This window comes from Cyclopterus lumpus, chromosome 7 (assembly GCF_009769545.1).
Source record: "Cyclopterus lumpus isolate fCycLum1 chromosome 7, fCycLum1.pri, whole genome shotgun sequence".
Classification (NCBI taxonomy): Eukaryota; Metazoa; Chordata; class Actinopteri; order Perciformes; family Cyclopteridae; genus Cyclopterus; species Cyclopterus lumpus.
The window spans coordinates 6,599,505-6,624,946 of NC_046972.1; the positions used below are offsets into that span (position 1 = coordinate 6,599,505).

General features: G+C 43.1%; 3 protein-coding genes across 4 annotated transcripts; 2 read left to right on the top strand and 1 right to left on the bottom strand.

Annotated features, from left to right (window-relative positions):
• The first annotated feature begins 316 nt into the window (after positions 1 to 316).
• Positions 317 to 8,852, top strand: ttll10 (tubulin tyrosine ligase-like family, member 10). Of its 2 annotated transcripts, XM_034538128.1 has the most exons (12): positions 317 to 548; positions 1,162 to 1,458; positions 1,644 to 1,788; positions 2,038 to 2,156; positions 2,299 to 2,422; positions 3,838 to 3,923; positions 5,063 to 5,249; positions 5,399 to 5,570; positions 6,190 to 6,330; positions 7,052 to 7,168; positions 7,269 to 7,362; positions 7,533 to 8,852. In XM_034538128.1, exons 2-12 carry the CDS (start codon positions 1,335 to 1,337, stop codon positions 8,108 to 8,110), a joined length of 1,887 nt encoding a protein of 628 aa, XP_034394019.1. In that variant the 5' UTR covers positions 317 to 548; positions 1,162 to 1,334; the 3' UTR covers positions 8,111 to 8,852. The 2 variants fall into 2 exon arrangements, with proteins under 2 accessions (XP_034394019.1, XP_034394018.1); XM_034538127.1 differs by having other exon boundaries at positions 317 to 1,458.
• Positions 8,853 to 9,723: 871 nt separating this feature from the next.
• Positions 9,724 to 19,213, top strand: LOC117733315 (rho guanine nucleotide exchange factor 7). Its single transcript, XM_034536861.1, has 11 exons — positions 9,724 to 10,497; positions 12,424 to 12,532; positions 13,251 to 13,397; positions 13,733 to 13,819; positions 13,986 to 14,073; positions 14,161 to 14,297; positions 14,389 to 14,535; positions 15,190 to 15,276; positions 15,541 to 15,616; positions 15,737 to 15,813; positions 16,947 to 19,213. The coding sequence occupies exons 1-11, from the start codon at positions 10,403 to 10,405 to the stop codon at positions 17,076 to 17,078; spliced, it is 1,182 nt and encodes a 393-aa protein (XP_034392752.1). The 5' UTR covers positions 9,724 to 10,402; the 3' UTR covers positions 17,079 to 19,213.
• Positions 18,536 to 25,413, bottom strand: arhgef19 (Rho guanine nucleotide exchange factor (GEF) 19). The gene is made up of 15 exons (XM_034536858.1): positions 24,741 to 25,413; positions 24,135 to 24,626; positions 23,296 to 23,428; positions 23,124 to 23,209; positions 22,747 to 23,003; positions 22,493 to 22,653; positions 22,224 to 22,376; positions 21,791 to 21,920; positions 21,542 to 21,616; positions 21,355 to 21,444; positions 21,095 to 21,258; positions 20,210 to 20,368; positions 20,040 to 20,119; positions 19,849 to 19,953; positions 18,536 to 19,650 (listed from the first exon to the last, which is right to left on the bottom strand). The coding sequence occupies exons 1-15, from the start codon at positions 25,381 to 25,383 to the stop codon at positions 19,496 to 19,498; spliced, it is 2,883 nt and encodes a 960-aa protein (XP_034392749.1). The 5' UTR covers positions 25,384 to 25,413; the 3' UTR covers positions 18,536 to 19,495.
• Between the last annotated feature and the right edge of the window lie 29 nt (positions 25,414 to 25,442).

Sequence of the window (25,442 nt, forward strand, 5' to 3'; positions counted from 1 at the left end):
ATTAATTAAGCCTTTTTTTACACTTGTTGTATGTAGAACTTATTATTTTGCCTCTGGTGTCAGGAAATAATACCCTGCAAAACTGGCAGAAAATGCATTTTGATTGACACTCTGCTCTCAGGTTACCACAGGGTTCACACAACAGAGGCTAACGGGCAATTAATATTGAATGAAGCTAAACTTAGAGGTGGGGTAGGTGTGGGATACATAATCTTGAGTGGTTAGTTTTTTTCTTGAGCTGCTGTTCAATCTGCAAGCGGCAACTGTTGCTAAGGGTCACATTACCAGAGTAACTGCGGATTGTTTACTTTGGTGGAGTGGGTTTGCGTACGAGCAGTGTGACAGACTACGGACGGTTTCGGTGGGTTCCACTGCTGACACACCATGTGATTTCACCTCTGTCAAGTCTGTCCTTCAGTCTTCGGGTTGGCTGTTCGTCTCGGCCCCGCCGGTGGACTGCACGGGTGAGCACACATGGGAGAAGAGGAACAGGCTGAGTGGGTTTTTATGGAGTCTGGCTGTCCTTGTGTCTGACGCTGGAGCTACAGGTAAAACCTCTTTGCCTCTAAATGTAGCTGCAATCAGGTCAGAGTTCAGCTCCTGTCTTATACAAGAAAACAGCACATTTATTTTGAGATAGAACATGTTCTTTAAAGTATTTTTTAAAGTGATTTCCCAGGTTTGCCAAATGTGATATTAATGTGACCTCCCTAATGTGACCTCCCCAGTGGGGGCTTTGAACAAGTTGAGGGTAAGCTCGGTTACAGGAAGTGAACAAAAAAACATGACATTAGTTATCCAAAGAAGATCATATAGAATAGCCTAAATGTGTTTTTCTTGGAGAGGGGATGAGGGGATGTCCAGTGTTAGACTTTGAAAACCCCTAAATGTCGGAATAAACAAAAGAAAACTACACTTAGCGGTAGTGTGCCTGAACATTTAAGGTTTGTTCATTTGTTCTGAACTACAGATATTTATGGGCCAAAGTGAAGCTCAAGTGCACAGTTTTAACTGGTGCTCTTAGACAAAAGATTGGAGGGGGGAGGGGGGGGGTCACCACAATAATTTGCATGTTTAACATTTACTAATTAGCCTAAACACAAGGAGGATGTGGTATTATCATTATCATTAGTGTTGCAGGTACTTTATTCCTGTCTACAGTGTCACTGCACACATCTTCAGCCATCATTAGCAATCTGCACCAGCATGAGGAGATGTCGTCTAGTGGAGACCTGCAGTGAAGTCCAGGCAGAGGAGACCAACAAGGGGACAAAGCAGAGAAGGAGGCAGTGCAGGTTCCCTGTGGGGACAACCGGCCTGCAGGAAGCGGTGCCATGCAAGAAGCGACATCAGAAAGTGGACTAGAGCCGGTCCAGAGGGAGGAGAAAGCGAGAGAGAAAGCGAGAGAGGGGTTTCCCCACATGTCTGTCAACCAGGAACTCCGGGACAGAGGGTCAGGTGTGTGTCGGGGAAGGCGGGACGCTAAGTGTGATGTCATTTGTTATTCTTCCCATTTGTTGATCCTTTATCGCAACATTATAAAATGCAATTCATCAACGCGATTCACATGTAGAGAGCTTATGCATTTGTGTGAGTATGAGTGACTGTGTGCATGCATGATTTCTGTGTGTTTGTGTATGTAGAAGCATCAGGTGCAGCCGGCCTGAGGTCCTTCCCCAGGGGCTTGCCGACCTGCTCCTACCCAGGCAGGGACCGGCAGCGGCAGGCAGAGGAGCCCCGGGGTGCTGGGCCTTTCTATTTCATTGGAGGAGCCAATGGGGCTGAAATGTTAGAAGAGAAATATGCATCAATAATCCGTTGGATTGTAGAAATTTCAAAAATGTCGATCACAATTCAAATTTAAACTAAGAATAACAAGTTTAAGAATAGTGATGCTTTAAAATGAAAGATTTAAACCATTATTCATCATGTTTTGGGCCCTTTATTAGCCAAACCCTCTGTGTTCGCCCTGACCTCCGGGTTGTTGTGCGATTAAAGCAGAAGTGTGATTGGTTTCTTTTGGGACTTTTCCTCTAGAGTGAGCAGTTACTGTGAGAGCAGAGGATGGAAGAGGATTTACAACATACACAGGGAGGATGTTAAACTCAAGTGGTGTGAGAGCAAATCACCAGCCACCTACTGTAACTTCAGAGAAGGTGCAGTGCTATAATGATTACAAGGCATAATCTGAATGCTTTACTTTACTGTAAAAAAAAAGATACCACAATGTTACCTTTCTATTAGTAGAAAAGATGTTTATTGCCATCCATTCTCAAAATTGGCATGTGTTGTTCCCAGGGGAACAGCTGGTGTACCAGATTCCCAACAACAAGGTGCTCACCACTAAGATCGGCCTCCTCAGCAGTCTGCGGCAGTATGAGCGAGTCAGCAGCAAAGTCAACCACGGCAAAGCACTCAGGTTGTATGTATCAAAACAGAGAGATATAACAGCTATTTCCTTTATTAAATGTGGAGTTGAGTCATAATCTCCTAGCAATGATCTGGTACCACCATGGAGGTTCAATAGAGGTCCGGCTCTGCAAATACTATTAACAGACATATCAGCCCGTGACTCTATTTAATAAACACGGCCAACCGGCCTCAGCTTAATACACATAATGCTTATTGAGCATTATGCGTGTCAGTTATGTTCACTATAATTATTGATAGTGAATTAATACAATTTTACAACCTAATTCTTTGAACCAGCACGTGAAATATCTGGTGACATATTTCAAGAGAAAGAAGTTAAAGGTACCCTGTGGAGGTTTTTGGTCACTAATTTGTACGTCATGTGCATGAACTCAGACAAACATGTCAATAAATATTCTAGTTATGGGTTTAGCTGGTGGCCGTGACATGCCAAGAAATGTTACGATGCTCCAGCAATGGTCAGGAAGAAGTTAACGCAGATGTAAACGATGAAGGATTAAAAACATATGATAAGGCTTTGCAAATATATACGGAAGGAAATGCATTCAATATGTTTAGGCCTCAAGGAAACACTGAATGTAAGAAGTACAACTTCAAAGAGTGCCTTTAATGAGACAATCTTAAAAAATATTTGTACGTGTATTTATATACATACTGTTTATACGGTAATCCTATAACGATACCAAACAAGTCATGCTACTTCTGCTTAAGTCTCATAGTAAGAGTCAGTTTCAATTAAAATAATAGTAATTAGCCTAACTGCCACAGTTTTTGAAATAATTGCTGAGTTTATTTATATCCGCACTTTGTACTAGATATATGATTACTGATGAAAACACCGTTTTTTTGTATAGTAAATGAAAGCAACAGTTGTTTGTGTGTTAGATATGCGATAAGTATAATGGATCATAAGTAGTAATACTGTTTTAGCCCTTTCACATTACCTCTGGGAATTTCCTAAATGATTAATTTAAATTGTTCCTATACCAGCCACTGGGACCCTTTCTTTTAGAAAATCAGTTTTTATAGATGTAAAACTGGCTCAAAATCCATCAGTGGCCATAATGTCTGGGATCTGAAATCAATCTGTGCTAATAATGTCTTACTAATTCAAACGAACATGATTATTAAACTCAAGTTAGTTGTCATACTGTAATTGAATATATTAATAGGAAAACATGGCTGTCTGAAAGGTATGTAATTAGCAATGCAGCATGCTTTAAAGGTGGTCAGCAGAAGATTAATTTTAGGATTTTGACACTTTAAAATAAGGGGACATTTTTATAATAAAAAGATAACTTTTGATTGTCAATATGTGACACATTTGTTCATAATTCTTTAAACAGCTGAAGACACAATGCCATTCATTTGTGCACCATCTTTGCTTTGTTTTGCACCTCACAGGAAGCTGAAAATGGAGGAGTTTATTCCCACAACCTTCCGCATGGACGTGAGGGAAGAGAGGGAGGCTTTCTTTGCCCAGCAGGAAGGTAAAATGGCCAAACACCTCACCTACGTTAACCTTTAGTACATAGTACGACATCAGGAGCATCCGGGAAAAAACAACACGACACTGGTTCAACTGGGTTTGTGTTTATTTAGAAGGCTCCGGTTTTGAAATGAGATCAATCAAACTTGACTTTGTCATTCATCCAGTAATGCAAGAAATAATAGTTTGTGCTCGGCGGCGTTAAGACAACAGTTGCCTTGGTGATTGTTTAACCAAGAGGCTGAGGACGTTGGAAAATAATGCACTTCACGTCCCATAAGGCCCTGATTAAATCACCAGGGGAACATGCTGTTGCCATAGCGATGAGTCATCTGAGGGCAGGGCTGAGACACAAACACGAGAAGAGACGCTGAGCTGGAATGGGATGTGGATCGGCTTCAGCACTGGTCAGGACTGAGGCACCTAAAATACATGTCATATTAAAACTGAAAACATTTTTGGGGACAGAGATGACGTAAACCGCTGGTTCCTGTATTGTTCGTAGTAATACTGAACAGACACACAGCATTATGATAAGTGGTGTGCGGGTTATGACAAACATGGTTATCATTATGTAAACAGGAGAAAGACACAGACAGCTGGTTGAGATCTCTGGGTGACGGATGCATCTGTAGAATAAAAGATCAGAACACAAAAACTCTGTCTAAAGAGCATCATATCTATCAGTGGTGGAAGAAATATTGATAATTAGTTCAAAATCAAATACCTCAAAGTGAGAATTGAATCATTATTAAATACAAGTCATTATACGGTATGATAGCCTCCGTCAGAGTTATATTTGACATATATTGTTTTATGATGCAGCTACAGAATTTAAATGTTGATGTTAGTTTCCACTGCTATGCAACATTAACAATGTGAGACTTTTAAGTTAATTTTTGGGGATATTTGAACATTCAAATAAAGTGGTGGAAAGTACACATGGTGTCCTTAAAAATTCTGAAACGGCACTCATTGTCATTCATGAAAGAAAGACGTTATTATACCAGAATTACACAGAAAAGAAAGACCCAACAATAGAAAGAGTGTAGAACAGGACACCACAGTGCGGACCTGAGAAGTCTCCAAACAGAGAAGGACTTTATATTTCAATCCCTTACAGTTATGACTGTTTACCAGGTGTGAGCAACAATGAGAGTCACATGTGGATCTGTAAGCCCACGGGTCTGAACCAAGGCAGAGGAATCTTTCTGCTGAAGAGCCAGGAGGACATGGCCGCCTTCAGACTGAACCTGCAGCACACGGAGGACAGCCAGGCCAACGGGAGGACGCTCCACCACCGGCCTCAGGCTCGCGTTGTCCAACAGTGGGTGAACACATACCTAGCTATGAATATCAGATGTTATGTCTCCAAAATAGGCAACATCTTGCCGCCGAATGGCGAATTTCATTTTGCTCCATGGAAACGTTGATGAAGCTGTTGAAACTGGAGGTAAACAGACATTTTGCCCTCAGTTACATCCAGAGGCCGCTGCTCCTGAAAGGGAAGAAGTTTGACGTGCGCTCCTACCTCCTGATCGCCTGCACCGCACCTTACGTGGTCTTCTTTCGCCATGGATATGTGCGACTGACCTGTGACCTCTACGACCCCAGCTCCAACAACCTGTCTGCCCACCTGACAAATCAGGTACAGCTCAATGCTGTTCGATCTCTGCCGAACATATTCAGGGATAACTTGTTTTGGCTTAAAATAGGAGTCTTGCTCTATTTTACTGTAATCCCGCCTTCTGTTCATACTGGCCTTTAAATGTGCTTTGAGTGGAAGTGAAAGCTGCTCAAAAACATATTCCAACATGTATCTAAATCTAATGAAATCTAGAAGTCTGAGTTAGACATAACAAGTAGATCTCTTTCAAACTTTTGAAGACATCCCCTTCTTTGCAGTTGCTGTGTGTGATAATCATCTTAATTGAAAAGGTTAACAATCCCCACGCACTGCTGGTTTGATTTCATTTTTTTAATTCCACGCAGACAAACCACAACCCTGCATGTCAATCACCGGTTTGCCTGCATTGAATAAGAAGAACAGGGAACTAGACTGAAATCGCTGTTCATTTATGAAGTTTAAAGGCATTCATTCACACGTGCCAGTTAACAGGTATTTGCGTCCTGTCCTTCTTTGGCGCGCTTGTCCTCCATTATTTACAGAAAGTTGAGTGGATCAAGCACTAGCTGTGGCGTAAACAGTCTCTGTGCTCCCGCTGAATGCTTTGTGTGTCTCTGGTCCCCCTGCTGTCCATCTCCAGTGCGTGCAGAAGAAGAACCCTCTGTACAGCCAGCTGAAGGAGGACACGGTCTGGTCCATGGAGAGATTCAACACCTACGTCAATGAAAGCTTTCGGGTTCCCAAGGGTCTGCCCAGGGACTGGGTGCTGGGCGCCTTCACAGTGAGTACTGTGGTGTGTGGTAGCTCTCGGGGACCAATTAGCATTATAATGATGGTTGTTAGGGCTTGCAGCTAACTATAGGCTTGATCTCACTCTTATCCGAGAAGACGTCGTGATATTACTAACATGGAATATCATGTGCTTGTTTGGTGGTTATGTTTATCCACAACGGTACAACAAACGGTACAATGAACACATATTCATTATTTTGAGTCAAACCTTTAATGCGTTATAGTGACACGTTGAAGTGGAGACCCCACAGCATCAATGAGTAATTTCTTCAGAGCAAGGTGGCACTAATCAAAGTTTCGACATACTCCACTGAGAAAGCAATGAGACAATCATTACAAAAGATCAGACGAATAAATCATTGAAGAAATGCAACCACAACCTTTCAGAAGGCGGGATGCGGAGAGGGAGAGTGTCCTTTAAGCTAAAGGTTCACGGTTCAATCCCCAGCGCTTCCTGTCGGCATGTTAAAGTGCCATTGAGAGAGACACTGAACCCGTAGTGGCTCCCTGGCAGAAGCCCTTTGCTCCGAAATGCTTTGGATGGATTAAATGCAGAGGTCAAACAGTTTGTGACGATTGAATAAAAAGTCAAGAATATTGTTGTTAAGAGCTGCAGAAATCCAAAATGGGTGCTGAAGGAAGTGTTACATTGTATGTCACCCGTGAAGCATCATTTGAGCATCTGTCTGTGTTTCCTTTCCTCGCATCAGATGCGCATGCAGCAGATCATGACCCAGTGCTTCTTGGCAGTCAAATCCAAGTTAGACTGCCGACTGGGCTTCTTTGACTTGATTGGCTGCGACTTCATGGTCGATGAGGACTTCAAGGTGGGTGACGCGTCGCTGGACGTCCGGATGGCGGCCAGTGTTCCACATGTGCGTTGACCTGCATGTTCTTGCACTAATCGCGTCTGCACGTCTATGATAGGTTTGGCTGTTGGAGATGAACTGTAATCCAGCGCTCCACACGAATTGTAAAGTGCTGGAGGAGGTGATACCCGGCATTGTTGTGGAGACGCTGGGTGAGCTAACGTTATTACATAACCCCCCAACCCCCCTTTTCATTCAGGTTTAGGTAGATCTTTAAGTCCCATTTTCCTTATGTTACTGTTCTAATTTGTTTGCTCAACAGGCTGGTATATGTGTGATGCCACCAAACACGTTTACAATCTGCTCCATTAATGCCCTACAGATTTAACGCTGGAGATCTTTAACAAGTGTCGTGCCAATCAGAGGATTCTTCCGTTGGCCAGTCAGAGGGACTTCGTGCTGCTTTACAACAGAGTTTTACCTCCGGATTCAGCGCTGGTCTGCAGCAAGAGCAACACAAACAGGGAATTCAGCCGGAAAAGAACCCAAAAGACTGAGCCCAAAAGACGCGGGTCAGAGGGCAACATTGTGCCCTCATCATCCCCTGAAAGGGGGAATGTATCAGCAAGTGGGGAAGGAAGAGGTAGTTCAAAGTATGGCCAGTGTCCCCCCACCTCCACAGCCCCCTCACGTTTCCATCAAGACTCTCCATCAGTGCAGGGACCTTCACGTTTACACAGCATACAGACTGCGAGGACCAAGAATCCCAGGACTCGGGTTGAACTCAAGCTGAGCAAATGTGGCGTGCATCATTATTCAAAAGCTGCAGGCGTCGTGAAGGACTCAAAGGCTCATCGGGAGACGATAATTATGTCGCTGTCGTCACAAGGGATCACTGCTTGTGGCTTTCCGGAGACCACGATACCGGTCCCTCCTCATGCCGCGTGGAAAAGAACGTGAAGAAGAGCGAAAAAAGAAAACAGCTTTGTTTATGAGACAGAAGAGTAACAGCGAGGAGGATCTGAAGAGCTTTGCCTACATTTAATGATCACCGTGTTGGACATCTGGGGATATTTAATATTATTTTATAAAATCACATGGTTCCTACCGGTCTTCAAAATTCTTGGAAGTTTGTGCATTTGAGGGGAAAGAAATGGATATCTGAAAAAAGGTTTTTGTAAATAAACGTAGATGTGGGTCATTGAAAGTGCTTGAATTGGTTATTCACGATTGAAAAAGAGAAGAGAAATATGTCGCTCACACAATACTGTATATTGTTTTGCTATTCTGTGTTGGTGAAGACAAGAGACCACATAGTCTGCCATCACTGTAACGCAGTCCAATTGAAGTGTTAGCACATTTCAGCCTTTCTCTCTATTAAGTTGTAGCCTGTGAGGTCAAACCTGCTACTCCTCATGATGTTATAACAGTAATTGACCTTGACCCGTGCCATTTGGAATTGGAATTGGAAATCCTTAAAAAGTAATTGGGCCTCATTCACAAACTCTCTGCCTAAACTGTGTGTATAAAATAATTTATGGTCAAATCTGGGATTCATCAATATTTTCTTCCTTAAATTTCTTCTAACTCTGGGAACAAATTTAGAACATCCTCAGACCATATTTGTCTTAATGTCAACACACACCTTTAAAATAAATGCATCTCATGTTAATACTGCATGAATTAACACAAGCTTCACAGACAACAATATTTAAAAACCCTTTTAGCATTTCTTTAAATGTAGTCTCGTCTGTTTGTCCAATAATTGCAGCGAGTCTTTCATTCTCTGGCTGGCAGACCAGATGGTCCTTGTTCTCCTTCCCCTGTTTCCTTATTTTTTCCCTCGTTTGTAAAAAAAAAAGTTTGTTTGTTAAAAATAAAATAAATTGCTTCTTCTTAGCAGCCCACTTGTTTGTCTCTCCCTGTTTTTGTTGCAATCTCTGAGCCAATCTGTGACAATAGTAAGTCGAAAAAAGGTTAATACAAAGTCATGGTATAGTATGTCAGAAAAGGCATGAAAATGCCATAGTTTAACATGTCCAAACAAGTATATAGTATGATATGTCATATTGTATATCCAAGTGTAATATCTAAAAAATAAAAGTAATATACCCTCATTGAACATTATGACAAAAATGACATGGTGTAAATTGTCATAAAAAGTCAAATTATACTGTGGAAGTCATGAAAAGCTATATAGTTAGTTTCAAAGTGCTATTAAAAAAAGGATAAAAAGTCAAAAAATCCTTTTAAAAGCCACAGTCAAAAAGTAATTATATAGAATGTCATAAAAAGTCTATCTCATGAAATACTATAAAAAGTTACGGCGTAGTATATCGTAAAATGTCACTTTCCAAGTAGATTATTGGTAGACTTGTTTACTTTAATCAAATGGAAAATGGTAAATATAGCAGTCACTCATCTGACATCCAGCTGCCTCACAGAAACATCTCCGGCCTTGTGGAGAGCAGGAACACTCAGACGTGAGTGTGAACCCTCCCACCGTCTGACAGAAGAAGATCAACACCAGGCTACAGTTGTTGTGACTTGTTGTTTTGACTGCAGCCCTTTACCTCGCCATTTCATAACCCCTAATTATTTCCCCTGTCTTTCAATATTCATGAGTTTTTGCACGTGAACACGGGCTGGTTGCTTCATCCACTCTCAGCAAGGAGGCAGGGAGCAGCAGAGCCTCACGCGTCAACATGCAGCAGGTTCAGTATCTGATGCGGCTGCGATTTTTTTTTTTAACATCCACAAATGGGAAGCTTTAATTAACAATAGCGCCCGTTTTTTGTTTGTCACGGTAAAGCAGGTTCCCATTGTGAGTTCAGACCGTCGATTGAGAAAACAACTGAGGAAACGGCTCAGTTCTCTGCAGACTGACAGGAAGGAAGGAGCAACAACAAAGCTGCGACAACAAAACACTTTTTTGACCACTTTTATCTTCAATTCCTCTTCCAAAGCGTCAACACCTTTCGTTCTTGCGGCTCTATTTAAATATAAACTACATGCTGGAAAAAAGGGGGAACTAGAACTTAGCGACAGCACGCACTCCCTTCGCCACTCTAGCCCTCAATATCCTCTTTTGGACCCAACCAGCCCCCATTTTTCAGTTATCTCTTTGGTTTAAGTGTGACACACACACACACACACACACACACACAGCAGGGATGAGTGTCTGGGCAGATGGTGCTCAGTGTGTGGACTAGAAGCTGAGACGGACGGAGAGGGACAGACTCCTCGTCCGACATGGGATGCTGCAGTGTGACCCAGAGGCATACTGGAGTGGACGAGGTGGGCCCGGATGAGATCGAGCTCCTGGAACTCTCTGGAGACAATTTAGGGTAAGACATGAATTTAAGTTAATGTGTTAAAGCTGAGAACTGGTTAAAAAAAATAGGAAAAGTAAAGGTGGGGACATTTACACAGTTATGTCTGCACTTGGGTCCTGGAAGAAGGAAATGCAGATTGGGTCAAATGTGCTGTGTTTATCTTCACAGCTTTAAAGAGAGAGCACTTTCTTTTCTTTTTTAAAGCTGCAGAGTATTCAATGATACCATTTCCAGGACGTGCACACTAAATGCTTGTTTTCACAGGATGTGCTTTTACACAGAAAAGAAAAGATTCAATTCCCTTTAACCACGATGAAAACAGCTGCAGAACAACACACATTACATCCATATGATTTCCACTCATCAGCACCGAGCAGAACAACAAGACTGGAGAAGTAATTGGCTCCTATTTACTAAACATGAACTTGGGGACTCGGTGATGCTGCACTGACGTGATTAGCAGCTTACTACAAGACAATGGCTGCATCATGGAGGGGTTTAATACAGAGTCAGGGCGGGACAAATCCCCTCTTGTTCTAAGGCTAAGGGATTACCAGAGGATAATTACAACAGTAACTACCAGTTCTTATGTGCGGCTGTTCAATAATTACTACTTATCTGGTCGATTACTACTTATAGCCCATAGTGTATATATATATATATATATATATATATATATATATATATATATACACACACACACTATATCACCAGTGACTGTTTATCACTGTGTATAAAGTACTGACATGAGTATGGATTTTGACTGTTGGTATCCGAATAACATCCTTCAAACTGCTAATTAAACTTAAACAAATGGAAATGCTTCTCCTTGCTACCATCAACCGCACGTTTAAATGTTTATGTTTTTCATAACTTTCTTTAAATCATGTTTATTTTATATATTTTTATGGACCAATGACACATAACAGCAATTATATCTTAAGATTGCAATGCGAGCCTGTAGATATAAAGAAAGAATACACAAAACTCAAGATGAAAATACATTCATCACTGGTGACCTCATGACTGATACCTTTTTAAAAGCTGCTTTGACTAAGGAGCTCCACATATTGATCCACCAAGCAGAGAACGGCATTTTACCAAAGGAGGATTACAATATTCCTCATAAACCCTGAGGGGTCCCAATATGTCGCTGTAGTTTGGCATTGACGGACGGGTTTAAAATGAGCAACATATTAGTTTCTTAAAGAAACGTCAGCAGTGGGATGTCATCAGTCTCCCGGTCCAAATTTCATTTTGAGGTTAAAGCCACTGATATATCATCTATCTGCATAGCATCTGTTGTGAGCAGCTCCTCTGCTTCCTTTGCGCATTGCATTGTGGGACAATACATTACACAAACATCATACGCAAAAATCCACCATTTTCTGCATGCATGATTGTTTTTAACTATACTTAATTGTGTCACTTTTTCTGTGTATGTCCACCACAGTACAGAAGAATTAGTATGTGCTGCTTTGGCTTCAAAATATTGCAGTGAGGGGGGAGGGGGGGGGGGGTCTGTCTCTGCTCTGACGAGTGTAATCTGATTACGTCTGTCTGCTGCTCAGCTGCAGGAGGATCAAGACCAGTCTTTTATATTGTGATATGCTCTATTGCTCTTCAATCTCTATTTATTTTTCTTTGATGTTCACCAGGGGGCGCAGTCAGTCCAAGCACAAGTAACATTATTAGTTCACACACACACGTGGACAAGAGGGTCCACAAACATAGTTTTCAGGCTGTTTAGAATCTCGGGGCCGGCCTGAATTCGCTGCTTTGAACGGCGGGACAGAGCCAAACAGAACGTGCACTTTGACGTTCACATTGCACAGACGGGACCATAAGCTGAAGCCACATCCGTGCAACAATGAGGCCACGAAGCTAACCACCAATGTGACTGCTGCTGTACGTAACTGATGAAATGTGTGTATTCAGGGTGTGGAGTCTGGGAGAGGCCAGGCTTCAGCTGTCAGTGAGGAATAGCAGAGATGAGCAGCACCCGCCTCCACCGCGCCACCCTTCAATACGACACCTGGAACAAGAGGTCGCCGTGCGTGTGTGTGTGTGTGTGTGTGTGTGGCAGAGACACAGGCGGAAACGTCATCATGCACTTTACACAGTATAAGAACACAGCATGCGGCTCACTTTGGGCAAACACTGTCAGAGTGCGGCGGAGATGCGCCTCCCATGAACGTGAACAGTTTCCACTGTTCCACAGTGCAGTTCTTTGTGTTGAGGGCCAGACACACACTGTTTACACACTGTGGGAATTTCCGCTACAAAAGTGAGAGATTCTGCATTTCCTGTTTGGTGGGATTCAAACTTTACGGGAAACAAAGGAGGGAGGAAACACTGCCACACAAACTTCTTTCCACTTGAATGAGAAATTGTCTAAATATGAAGCTTCCAACCACCAACAGAACAACATTTAGCATTTAGAAACTTAAATCCCCTTTGCTTGTGCAACGTTTTGCTCACATAACGATGACTAGAGGCTTGCAACAGTGAAACAAACTCCAATTGGCTGCTTAATGCATGACTCCTCTTTCTGTGAAACATGTGGCCCCATAAAAAATAGTGATGGGGCTGTGACACAAACATTTAGTAACATCGAGTACGCAGGATCCTTGATTTTTCCACTGAGAACATACACAGTTTATTACAACTAAGGGGAAATGGCCGACCCATGGAAAAGCTACACAGTATTTAAATGTATAAATCATAACCAATACATATGGGCTGATGAGGTTTTATGTCTGTAGGTGGTGCTGTGGGGCAGGAGCAGAGACGAGCTACGCCACAGGATTTACTCCCACCAGCCAATCAGGGGGTGGGAGGGCCAACCTGCCCACATGTATGGAGAGATCATCCACTCCTCCCTGGTGTCACTCTACAACAGCTACACACAGGTAACACCACCTAAGACATGGGTGTCCGCTGGTATGAGGTGTGGCTCCACCCAGACATCATCCTGAAAGGGTTTATTCTGAAATCCTGTTCAAGAATATCGGTCGTAATACTGCTCCAGTTGTTGGATTACATTCAGTAACTTGAACTTCTGTCTGGCGAGCAACATCTTTAAATTGGAAAAATAGTGAAACCGGTCAGTTTTATTACATTGCCTGTGTTGGACTGTTGATGGAGACTCTATGACACTATGAGCCGACACCTGCTGCACTATATTTTGTTTCTGTTTGTTTGGTGTTAAATTGTTGTCACACGTCTTCGTTTTGTCCCCCCACAGGAAACCAGTGAACACTTCCTGGTGTTATTCTCTTTCCACCTCTTGATCCTTTCCCTGGACCACGCTCGACAAGACTTCATTTATGAGGTATTCTTTGTGCATTTTACAGGAGCGTAGGAGCTCAGTATCTACTGGTGTAAATGGGCATTGCAGCTTTTTAGGGGACTATAATGATGAAAATGCATTATGATCTCTTCGGAGGAAACTGAAGCACATAATTTTTTCTGACAGTTTGTGTTTTCTTATCTCGCAGGGCATCCTCCCCCTTTCTGGACTTTCCTTGGAAGCTGTCTCCATGGACCCTAAAGCGTCACATTCACCGCACGTGTTTGAGATCAGCGGTGAGTCGGTGGAAACTCTGCTGAGACACTGAAACACCGTGTAAAGTAGCACTGAGCATGACTGATGTTGTTCCCTCTTTCATCTAGGTCCAATGGTGGACTCCAAGGTCTTCATATGCGCCAGCGCTGCAGAGCTACAGAAATGGATGCAACACATAGAAGACAGGAGATACAAGTCAATGGCACAACCCATGAGTCCCTCCCACTGCGCCCTCTCCTATCTTGTAATGACCTACTGCTGTACTTCTGGTTACAACTCCACATTAAGTTAGATCGTAATGAATACATTGATCACATATCTTATTTCTTCCCTAGTTACCCTGTGATGAGCACTGTAAAAGAGAAGAACTGAAAAAGTACTTACTGCAAGCTCCCATTTGGCAGTGGGAGGGCTCGCCGATACAGCACATGGGTCAGCCGGGGTACATATCTATTGTCCATATCATCAACGCACAGAGACAGGTAATACACACTCTGTCACACTGGATTAAGAATCTGCAAATGAGCATGGATCAAGTAATTGGAGAGCAAATTTACTTCGGAAACTGACAAGCTAGTGAACCGAAGAGATTTTAACTTTCTTTTTATTTTACCCATTACCTCTACGACCTTCCATACTTACCACCTGATGACAGATTAACCACCACTTACAATAATACTTATCTGAAAATCAAGACCACATTTCCTTTTATAAAACACTTCTAAGTAAGACCTCTTTCTTGTAAAATTTGACCGACATTGTGACATGTAGAGAGGCTGCTCTCATTTATGGTCCATCATTTATTTAACAGAAGCTCGAAATGGAAATGATTTATTTACGTTATTCAGGTTCACTACAACTTGTGTCTTATTTGGCCGTCTTTTCAATTCATTATAGCATTGTAAGTTCAGTTTTTAAGTCATCATAATAAAGCCAAATTAGACCAAATATTTTTGTAATAATTAGTATTATTACCAATTTGAACAATGGACCAAATTACAAATTTAAGAGTCACAAGTTGCGATAAACTGCAGTTTGCTACTTGTGGCACATTATGGTAAATATAAGTATGTATTATACTATCGGTATTGAACGGCTAATACAACAGTAGCAGTGACATGGCTTGGTTCTTTCAGGGACTCCAAGAAAGACTGATGGTTCTCTTCCCTCAAGACGTCCTGCTGCTGTCAGTTGACAACAAGCGTCTGAATATAAGATATGAGGTAGTGTAAAATGACTCTATGGGAAAAATCCATAATGGCTGTGGCATAACTACGTGTCCCTGTAATCTTTACACAGGACTTTACATATAGCATGGGTAGAACATTTTGTAACACACACACACACACACACACACACACACACACACACACACACACACCTGCCTTCAGTAGTTGTTTTCTTCTTGTGCAGTCATTGTGTGATTGTAAAAGGAAAACTCAGATCAACTTGAAGTATTCATATTTCTTCCATGTCATCTCTAACAGGGAAGGTTGCCCCGACACAGCATCAAAGCAGTTGAGAGGCCTGCCCTGCCTGGACGGCTGGAGTTTGAGCTGACAGGTATACTGTGCGAACATCTGACTTTAATACTTATTTTGGCTAAATGTAGCATTTGATTATAGCAGAAAAACTAAGTACAGCGAGAAATAAATGAATAATTTCACAATTGTTGTGTTTTAGGTGAGCTGGTGGAGCCCCTGCAGATCTCTTGTGCCTGTCTGGAGGATTATCGGAACTGGATGTTTCAATTACAACAGGTTAGACTGTGCTGTCTGACATATTTTAATGAATATACAATGGTAAAGAATAGTGTTTGAGTGTTAAAACAACGAGTGAAGAGATGCTGCAGAGCTACGTAGAATAAAGAGGGGAACTGTAGATTTGGTGAATTCTTTTGCAGCATTGTTTTGTCACTGTATGTTACCCGCCCAGCTCCAAACTGCCATTTGCCGTTGGACTAGTTAGAGACTAGCAGGTGAACATAGTGAGGCATTTAGCAGCTGAAGAGCCATATGTTTCCCTCAGTAACCCAGTTGGTGTCGACCAAAACAAAGTTAAAAGACAGTGAACATTGGACCTCCATTCATCACTCCAAATAAATGTAAATTGTGCCCCGTATTTTCAGGATGTGCCAACTCAACTAAGATTTTCAGTGCAACTTAAAAGGTGGTAGAAGATGCAGGTGGCTGGGGCCCAAGAGGTAGAGCAGACCTCAATTAATCACAGGCTTGGCAGTTAGCGAGACACTGAACCCCAAGTTGCTCCCGATAGGTAAAGCAAACGCCTTGCATTGAACTGCATTGGTGTGTGAATGGGTAAATGAGGTAGAAAAGGACAAAATACAGTCCATTGACTATCTAGTAGGCCATTGTTGTGTGTAATTGTGGGTTTCTATTGCCCCCGAGTGGCCAAAAGAAAAACAGTTTAAGCAGGTTCGATAAGAACCAATGTTTTAGCCTATTTAAATCTTTCCATTTCTGCTGACTACTTTCTACTGCATGCCTCAGTGTTTTACAGTTCTGCATGTAACGTTTCTAGTTCCTGGGCAGCTACTTCTTTGCCGGGAGGAGAGCAGACAGCAGCTCCGGAGACCAACTAGCCATCTCTGGAGAAGGACAAGCTAGCTAGCTAACGGAGCTACCTTCTGCTCTCCTCCTGGCGAACTAGTAGGCAAAGGTTACCATTGGTCAATGTTAACTTTCTCAACTAACACTCGCAGAGGGTGAGTGACTGTACATGCTGAGAGAAACTTGTATTTGTATATGAAAAGAAATGCTTTTCTTCATTTTGGAGAAAAAAAAGGTTGTATTGGCTAGAAATATTCACGTGTGGTGTGCCGCGGTTACGTCGAATACCTTAAAATGTGAATCAACTTTTCTTTGACCTGCAGCCAGACAGAAACAGTCACGTTCCTGTGAGTCACAGCGCACCTCCAATCATGCCAAAGCTGCAGAGGAGCAGGAGGGAGTCCCAGGAAGCGACGATACCAGCCGACCAATGCCACATCAACGGTCGCAGCTGAAGCATGGGAATGTGGAAAAAACTTGACTTTTATTATAAATCTGGAATAACATGTAGATAGTATGTACATAATGACTGTTATGTATAATTGTGCCACAAAATGAAGATACAGCAGCGGGGAGGCTCTGAAATGTTCTCACTCAATATTGATGTGGTTCGGTGATTTAGTTACACTTTTAGTCTCTTTCATGTGGGGACGAACAGAAACAAGTTCATGAGCCAGTTTAAGGCCAGACCACAGCTAAAAGAAATGTTAGTCTGTAGAGCTATAAAGGTTATTTACTGATGGAAATAGTACTGAAGCAGCTGTACATATTCAGCTTTGATGTCTTTTACTATAAAATACATATTGTTTGACTATAGAGCTATAAAGCTTATTTATTGATGGAAATAGTACTGAAGCAGCTGTACATATTTAGCTTTTTAAAAACTCTTCGGAGTTGTTAACTCAACACAACAACAAAACAGGTAAGTATCTGTATTTATTTAAAAGGTTAAACATTTACAGTAGTGTGCAGAGATCCGGTAAACATCCAGTGTATTACAGTATTTATATGTTGGTATTAGAAAGGAATCAAACAGAAAACGTTATAGTTATGGAATGTAATAACATCTGTTGAACTTTGTTCTCATAAATTACAGTCATAATAGTAAATTAATCATTTTCTACTCTTTATACATGAAGCCATCTGCACTTAAGTACATTTACATCAGAATCTCCTTAGAGAACAACCAGCTAGAGGAGTATAAATACACATGCTGCAACAGCAACCAATTAAATTACAACTCACAACGCAGACATAGAAAATAAAAGGGGGTTATAGACATTGTATGTGCCACTGGAAGAGTTTACCATTGAATCTGGATTATAGTGGTTCATTAATAACAGGTCTCAGCTCAGTTATACTGCGCTTTGGGCCATTTGGGGATGAGGGGAACAATGTGGACGAGGGAGGCCTAAATGTAATTCAGTCCTTAGTATATGGCAGTATTACTTGATCCTGGTGGATTATAACAATTTTCTAGTTTTTGTTCAACTGGGGTTAAAGTTTTTAAAAGCAAACCGCTACCCTTTTACCACAATGAGGGTCAATGTAAATGTGTCCGGAGTTTGTTTTTAAAAGACAATTATTTTGTATTTTTCTTTCTGTCAACAAATGCAGTGAAAAGAACAAAACTAACAATCACTATGGTGTCTGTGGCACTGACCACCAAGCCCTACTGGTTCCCACTGGAGATTAAAAACGAGTCAAACATTAAAAAAGGCAAAAATCATTCCCTAAAAATCAGGGGCACTGTAGTTTTTTAGCAAACGTTAAACAAGAGTAAATAGTGCATTTGTTGGGGACTATTTCCAGCTGTGCATTAATAGGTATTTGCATCAGTGGGATGGTTTATGTACTCTGGGATCAGCTACAGTGTTTGTGGTAACAAAGAAAAGTCAGTTTAACAGTGTGGCTCATTGATGTGTGTTTAATTGTTTTTTGGACACCAATGCCAGAGAGAAATACGATCTATCAGTCTTTAGGCAATACTTGTCAGTGGGATAAATTGTTTGTTTTGTTGACAATAACAAAAATATAATAATATAGTCACCTTAATCCATACAGTATTTGTGTAGTTTGGCCTTGTTAATGGGATAATCTGTCCTTCATATGTACAGCAGAATCGTGAAATCACCTTTGAAAGAAATGAAACCACCATTCTTCAGTATCCTTGTCTGGACCTTGTCTGGATGTTTTAACAACTCACATGGATAGAAATGAACACCTGCACACTGTAGTGCATCAGATATTGGATGGATTAAAACACAAAATCAGGTTTTCTTTTCTTCTCATCTGAAAATGAAAGCCGCACTCAAACAACGTGTGAACAAAGACAGAAGATGACAGGCCCCCGGTGTGTCCTAATGCAGGATCAATAGAAGCATCTGCCTCAGGCGACCTTCTGCTGTTGCATCATTACGTGAATGACTCTCGTGCACCTCACAGAGCTCCGCTGATGGCACGAGACAGTCCAAATACGGAATCTGGCCACAGGAGACACGACAGACGAAGAATGTGACAGACACGAGCCGAGAAATGTACTGTGTGCAGGTGTTTCTCAGACTTAAGAATGGAAAAGAGACGCATTCACAGAAAGAATGCATAAAGTGATTGCTCCCACAAATAAAATGTCCTAATGTGAACATGACTCGTTTGGTATAAAAGACGTTTCAGCTCCTGCGCTCTCGTTTCAAGACTTAATTTGCAGTTAGCTTGCTAAAGATAAACGCTCACACACAGTCACAAATGTTGGCTTGTTTTAGCCCCTGCATTCTAGAAGTAGGTCCCACATCCATGTAAAAGTCAAACTAAAAAGATCCAAAGGCTTAGAAATGACACACCTTTGACACATGAAGCGTCACAGTAACAGTGATTAGTCTTCCCCTTCCAGTTTCTGCGTGACACACTTGATGCGGATATTTTCCCGCAGGTTGCGGAGGCGAGCGCTGCGACTTGTGATTTCTTCCACGTAGGTTTTGGGGAACCAGCCCCGGTCCCCGTCGGACAGTCGGATGCCTTCCACCCAGCCTGGCGAAAGAGAACATCCCGTATAGACGTCAAAGAGACCACTGCACATGCACACAGCTACCACACTAGAGTAAACCTCACATGGCCAGTGGGACAGACAGATCTAACTATTTATGGGCCACAAGTTACGTTAATGTAGGTACAGGTTGAGGTCGGAATTCAGTTTGATCTAAAAGAGGACTTTATCCAAGCTCTTACCATCACTTGTAATGGTCTTGGCATGGAGAATGTCGGCCTTCTCCAGCGTTAACTCGTCATGCTCTTGGGCCTGATAGCTTTTGATGCACTGAACCTGGGATATATCTAGGCGTAAAAAGACAAGAAAACGACGAATGAGAGGATGGAAAGGTTTCCATTGAGTCATAGTGCACCTAAAGCTCTCCACTGACCATCGTTCTCACTGGCCTGCTCGATGTCTTCGAGCGGATCAGATGGAAACATGGCTGTAATCCATCTCTGCTTCCCGCTCCTTGGTAGACGAGAGAAAGAGCAGTTACATCTCCGACTGCTAAAGATGCCCCTTTCTAGTTGGGCACACTTCATGATTGCTGTGACTCACTCAGTGTGCGACTTGAGCAGGATTTGATGTTTGAGCTGTTGGCCTTCACACAGCTGCAAGTGGAAGATGAAGCCGGAGATGCCCTGCAGCTTCTGACTGAGGTCCTTCACTTTCAGCTCTCCTATCTTGGCGTGTACAAACACCATGAACTTCCACGTACTGCAAAAGAAGATGGCGGTTTATTATCGAGATGTGTTTTCCCTCCACATTATAATAACCAGCTGGTGGGTCTTTAAAGCCATTATGGTTGTGTGTGTCAGACCATTATTATTATTATTACATTATTGTTGTTGTTAGTAGTAGTGTTAGTATTATAATGATCATAATTATTGTTATACATTATTATACATATTATTGTTTTTTTGTTGTTGTTTTTTTACAGACAAGTGGTTTCAACATTCTCATCTAACTCTCGACATGTAAGTGAATAAGCCAATAATAATATATATATATATATATATATATATATATATCAGTCCTCACCATCAATAACCTGGTTTAATGTAGCTTCTACTGTGTGTTTTTATGTAACTCTGATTTAATGCGTCTGGATGCGATGATGTATAATGTGTTATAATGTACCCTTTTTAATAGCATATTTTGCACATTATTTTTGCACGCAGAAAGTAGACACTAAAGTATTTCCTCCTCTATTTGAGTCATTACAGTGTCGTTGCGGTAGGAAGAGCTGGCAAGACCAGTTTGGAGAGGAGGAATGATCACGTCAACCAGTGTGCCTCTATGGCATGTGAAAATTGCATTCAGATCGACTTTTCCTTGAACTTACACTTAAAAAACTAAATTTCCCTCGTTTCCTATCACGAGTCAGCAATCAGTGCAATATGTTAGCCGTTGGGCTCTCTGTGTCGACTGCATTTCACTCACTCCTTCCTCCGGGACAGCAGTAGACAGTCATTGAACAGATGAAGGTACACCGGCTTGGTGGGCAACTTGAGCTTTGATCCAGAAATGCTCATCGTCTGCGTGTCCACTTCCAGGAGGTCACCGTGCTTCACCAGCCAGCGGGACTGAGAGATCAGAGGAAAGATCTACGAAGAAAGGCAATGCATAAGAAACACTGCAAAATGTTCACAACGCCGATACGAATTAAAAAAATAAATAAAATGTACAATGACTTCGGTCACCTTTCCCTCAAAATTGATTTTCTTATTGAGGTGAATAAGTTCCTCCATCCTCTTCATTGACTGCACACTGGAGTTACATTCTTTGATGATCTAAGAAGACACAGACCGACATGGTTATTACTGTTGTGCCTCACCAGTGATGATACTGGTACTCATCCAACTGGACATTAGAGACGATAATCACCACCTTTTTTAGCTCATTGAAAGCCTTCGTGGCAGTGTCCTCATCTCGGGAGCCTGGTGTCGTCCTCTTTAAAATGTTCTGAAAAGTAAATACGTTTTTTTTTTGTTTTGAAGACACGCCAACGGAGTGAGTAATACTCTTGCGGTGACCTGCCGCGGCAAATTGTTTAGCCGGTCCACATATTCTCCCGTTTACAGCACGTAATTGGCTTTCGAGTGCGAACATGAATTGGGTGAATGTTTAATCGCGTACCTCCACCAGCATTTTGAGCCGCGTGATCCTCTGAAACGGGAGGATTAGAAAAGAGGTCAGAGGAAGTCTTTGGCAGATGGGGTCCTCTTCCAGACGAGCCAGGATGCCGGGGAAACGAGAGTTCTCGTGCCTGAGAGGACAAGAACAAGCAGATTTAGAGAAACACTTTAATGACTTTTAGTCAAAGTGGGTGTAAATTCCAGCGTGCCTTTTTTTTTTTTTTTTTTACGAGAACAAAAAATGCTCAGCCTCCTCCAGATGATACATCTGCAAGTTAAATCATGCCGGACTAAAATAACACCTGAACACCCTGAGAGGAAATTCTGGACATCCAGCATGAAACCATTGGATTGTATTCACCGCAGCCGCGCAGAGACACATTTACATACACGTTTAGGTCTCAAGCAGCAGATAGATGAAAGCAGTTACTCACAGCAAACGCTGGTACGTCTGCTCCTGGTACGCCTGGTTGGTGACGTAAGGTAAATAAACCCTTCGCAGAGCCGGGCAGTGTTCCAGGACGATGTCGCACACGTCGAAGCGCAGAATGTCTTCCTCCAGCCGGTGCTCCAGGTCCTGAAGAAACCTAAAGAGGCACCGAGTGAGCAGAAAACACACTCAGAGGAGGGGAGGATACGACCGGGACATTAGAAATAAAGAATCGAAGGGCAACAGCGGCCCGTCATCAGCATAGCGCTTCACCTCTCACTGACACCTTTGACTTCGGGCAGCTTGGAGAAGAGCCACTGCTTATCCTGAGCCCCGAGACACTCGGCAAGCTCCTGCGACAACATGAAGTGGTCCACCGCGATCGTCAAACTACGAATGTAGGACGCCTCAGACGTCACCAGCTCAAACTTTGCCTATGTTTAGGGAGAGTAAAGGTCAGCCGGGTCATCTACAGTACACAAACTATAAAAAAACAGCTGAGGCGGTCCGCGAATGTCTTCATTCACCTCTTGTAATTTCCGTTCCTCGTTGCTGAAGTTGTCGAGCTGGCCGCTGGTCCGAACATCGGGGATGTCCTGCCACAGTGCAAAGGCAGAGCCCCGCGAGGAGCGAAAGGAGCTGGACGGAGACAGGTTGGAAGGAGACGGGGTCCCGTCTGAACACTCATCCCGGAGCCCCTCCTCCTCTGTGCCTGGCTCCTTCCCTTGCTGCCTCTGGATCTCTCTGTTGATGGCGACGTCGCTGTATTCCTGGTACAGAATAGCTGCAGGAAAGTAAAAAGTAAAGGGGTAATTCAACCAAGACTTTCTTTAATTAGGTGCAATAGCTTAACAGTTTTGATTTAAAAATGAATACATCAATTAAATTGTGCCGGGAGACTTACAACTAGGCAAAAACCGTGATAATCGATTTGAACTAGCAACAGTTGGAAGTGTGCAGAAGTCCTCATCAATGGATTTCTTTCTCATTCTGTCAAAAAAGAAGAAAAAGTGAACTGACATCAATACAAATATTTGAATCTCTACAATTTCTGAACAGTTTGAATCTGTATTTACCCGAGTTTTGTGCTCCACCGATGCAAAGGCATGCCATTGTCACTGCTGGGCGGAGGAGGTGCAGGTACGACAGGACTGTTGGGGGCGCTATCACCAGAGCCTCCCGAGCTGCGGTGCTTGCAGGTGGACTTAGCTGAAGAGGATGAAAAGCCCACGGTGCAGGTGTGAGGTACAGGGAAAAAGCAAAGCACCTCATGTAATGAAGGCTCATGAAACGATACTATCAGTTTGGACCTTTCTGGATGTTTAGGGACAGCTTCATGAGGACAAAACTCTAAACTAAATAGCTGCTAAAGGGCTCTTTGATAGAAGTTCACCTGCCAACTTCTTCCTCTTAATCTACCAAACATGTAAATTACCTGGTTACCTATCGTCTTATATGTCATTTCCGCCTGTAAGTCTTCAGACCTTTTGGCGTTCATTTACATCAATCTGTTAATAACTATAACTGTTCAATTAATACAATAAATCTAAAATGAATAAAAAAAATCCATCTCAATTACCCAGAGCCTAAAGTAATGTCTTCTTAAAGGCATGTTTTCTTTGACCAAAAACCCAAATACATCACATTTTCTGTGAGTCAAATAAATTATTAATTGACGTGAAGCATTATTTCTTTGAGAATCTGAGCACGTCCAAATGTTGACCGTTGCTCTCTGGAGGCAACGCTGAGCTCACAGATATTTTTCACTCAACTGTGCAGATGGTTGAGATTTGACATTGAGTGATGTGCAGGAGGACCAAGCTGTGAACCGGAACACTTCAAGTTGAGTTATCCTTTAACTTCTCTCTCATCTGCCTTTTTGTCTTTGTGCTACGTCAACCTGGTGTCTACTCACGGTCGGCGTTGGGGCTGAAGCTGTTGGAGCCCTGTCTGTCTCTGGAGGCGACCCGTGCCGACAGCGACTTCCCCAGCTTCAAGGTGAAGGAGCTCTTCCTCTGAGAGAGCTGCAGTCTAGATATCAGTTCTGAGGCCGAGAAGCGCCGCCGCTCTTGATCCCCCTGGCGGCTGCGTGACAACAAGCTCCCCCCCGTGGCGCTCGACGTCTCTCCACTCCCGCCGTCTTCCCCCACCGACGGCATCGAGTCCTCTATTATCTGCAGTGGTTCCTCGGGGAGATTGAAAATATCATCGTGGCTGAGGTTTGGGAGATCTATGAGACCGTCTGTGGATGAAGGCCTCGAAATGGCCTCCATGGAGGATAATCCACTGAGGTCCTCCTCCAGGAAAGATGCAAAAGGTCCCGGGAAGATGTAGTCTGCGTCCAGGATTGGGCTGCTGAGAGATTCATCGCTCTGGCTGTCCGGCGAATAAACCTGCATCTTTCGCCCTGGAAACAAGAAAATAACTTAATGTGAGATCAAGAGGAAGCACGTAAAGAGCTTTTAAAGCCTGATTTGTCACGTAAACTCTGTCCGTGGTGGGGAAACAGCTGCACACTCACGGATAGACTTCTCTTTCACTGAACCTTGTGACGTCCTCCTCTGCAGCTGGCAGGAGTCCAGGCTCTGAAACCCAGGGCCTTCAGGCGAGGATGGGGAGCAAGGTAGCTGAGATTCCCAGGAGTTTCGGTTTGTGTGTAAAGAGGACAGCGGTAACGGCAGCGGGAGGCTGAGAGCAGCGTGGAGAGGACGACACACCGTTGTGACAGCGCGAGGTCTTTCCGTCCGCTCCTGCAAAGAAGTCCTGACGCCATTATGGCATTCGAGCTCACAGTCACCCGCGGGCGCAGAGTTCAAATTCGACGGCGTTTGGCGCTCGCCGTCTGTCCGGAGGCTGCCGTTCAGTTCATTCAGTGTGTGTGTGAAGCCGTTCAGGGGCGGCGAGCGCGTCGTGCATTGCGGGCTAAGACCGTTTAGTTTCGGGGTCCCCGGTGGTTGCAGCTCGATAAAAGCCAACGTTTCCTGCTGGCACACGGCGACATGCTTGTGGTGGCACGGGTGGAGGAGAGGCCTGTCCTCCTGGGCCTCGCTCAGAGCCTGGGACTCCCCTGAGCCAGGGATCCACATGCTGGGACCTTCTCCTCGGCAGCGAAAAGCGTGAAGGTGGAAATCAGGAAAAGGTGAGAGTCCATACCCAGGAAGCATGGCGGAACGAACACATGAGAGCTGCCAAAGGAGAGAGGGAAGAGAGTCTTTACTCAGGC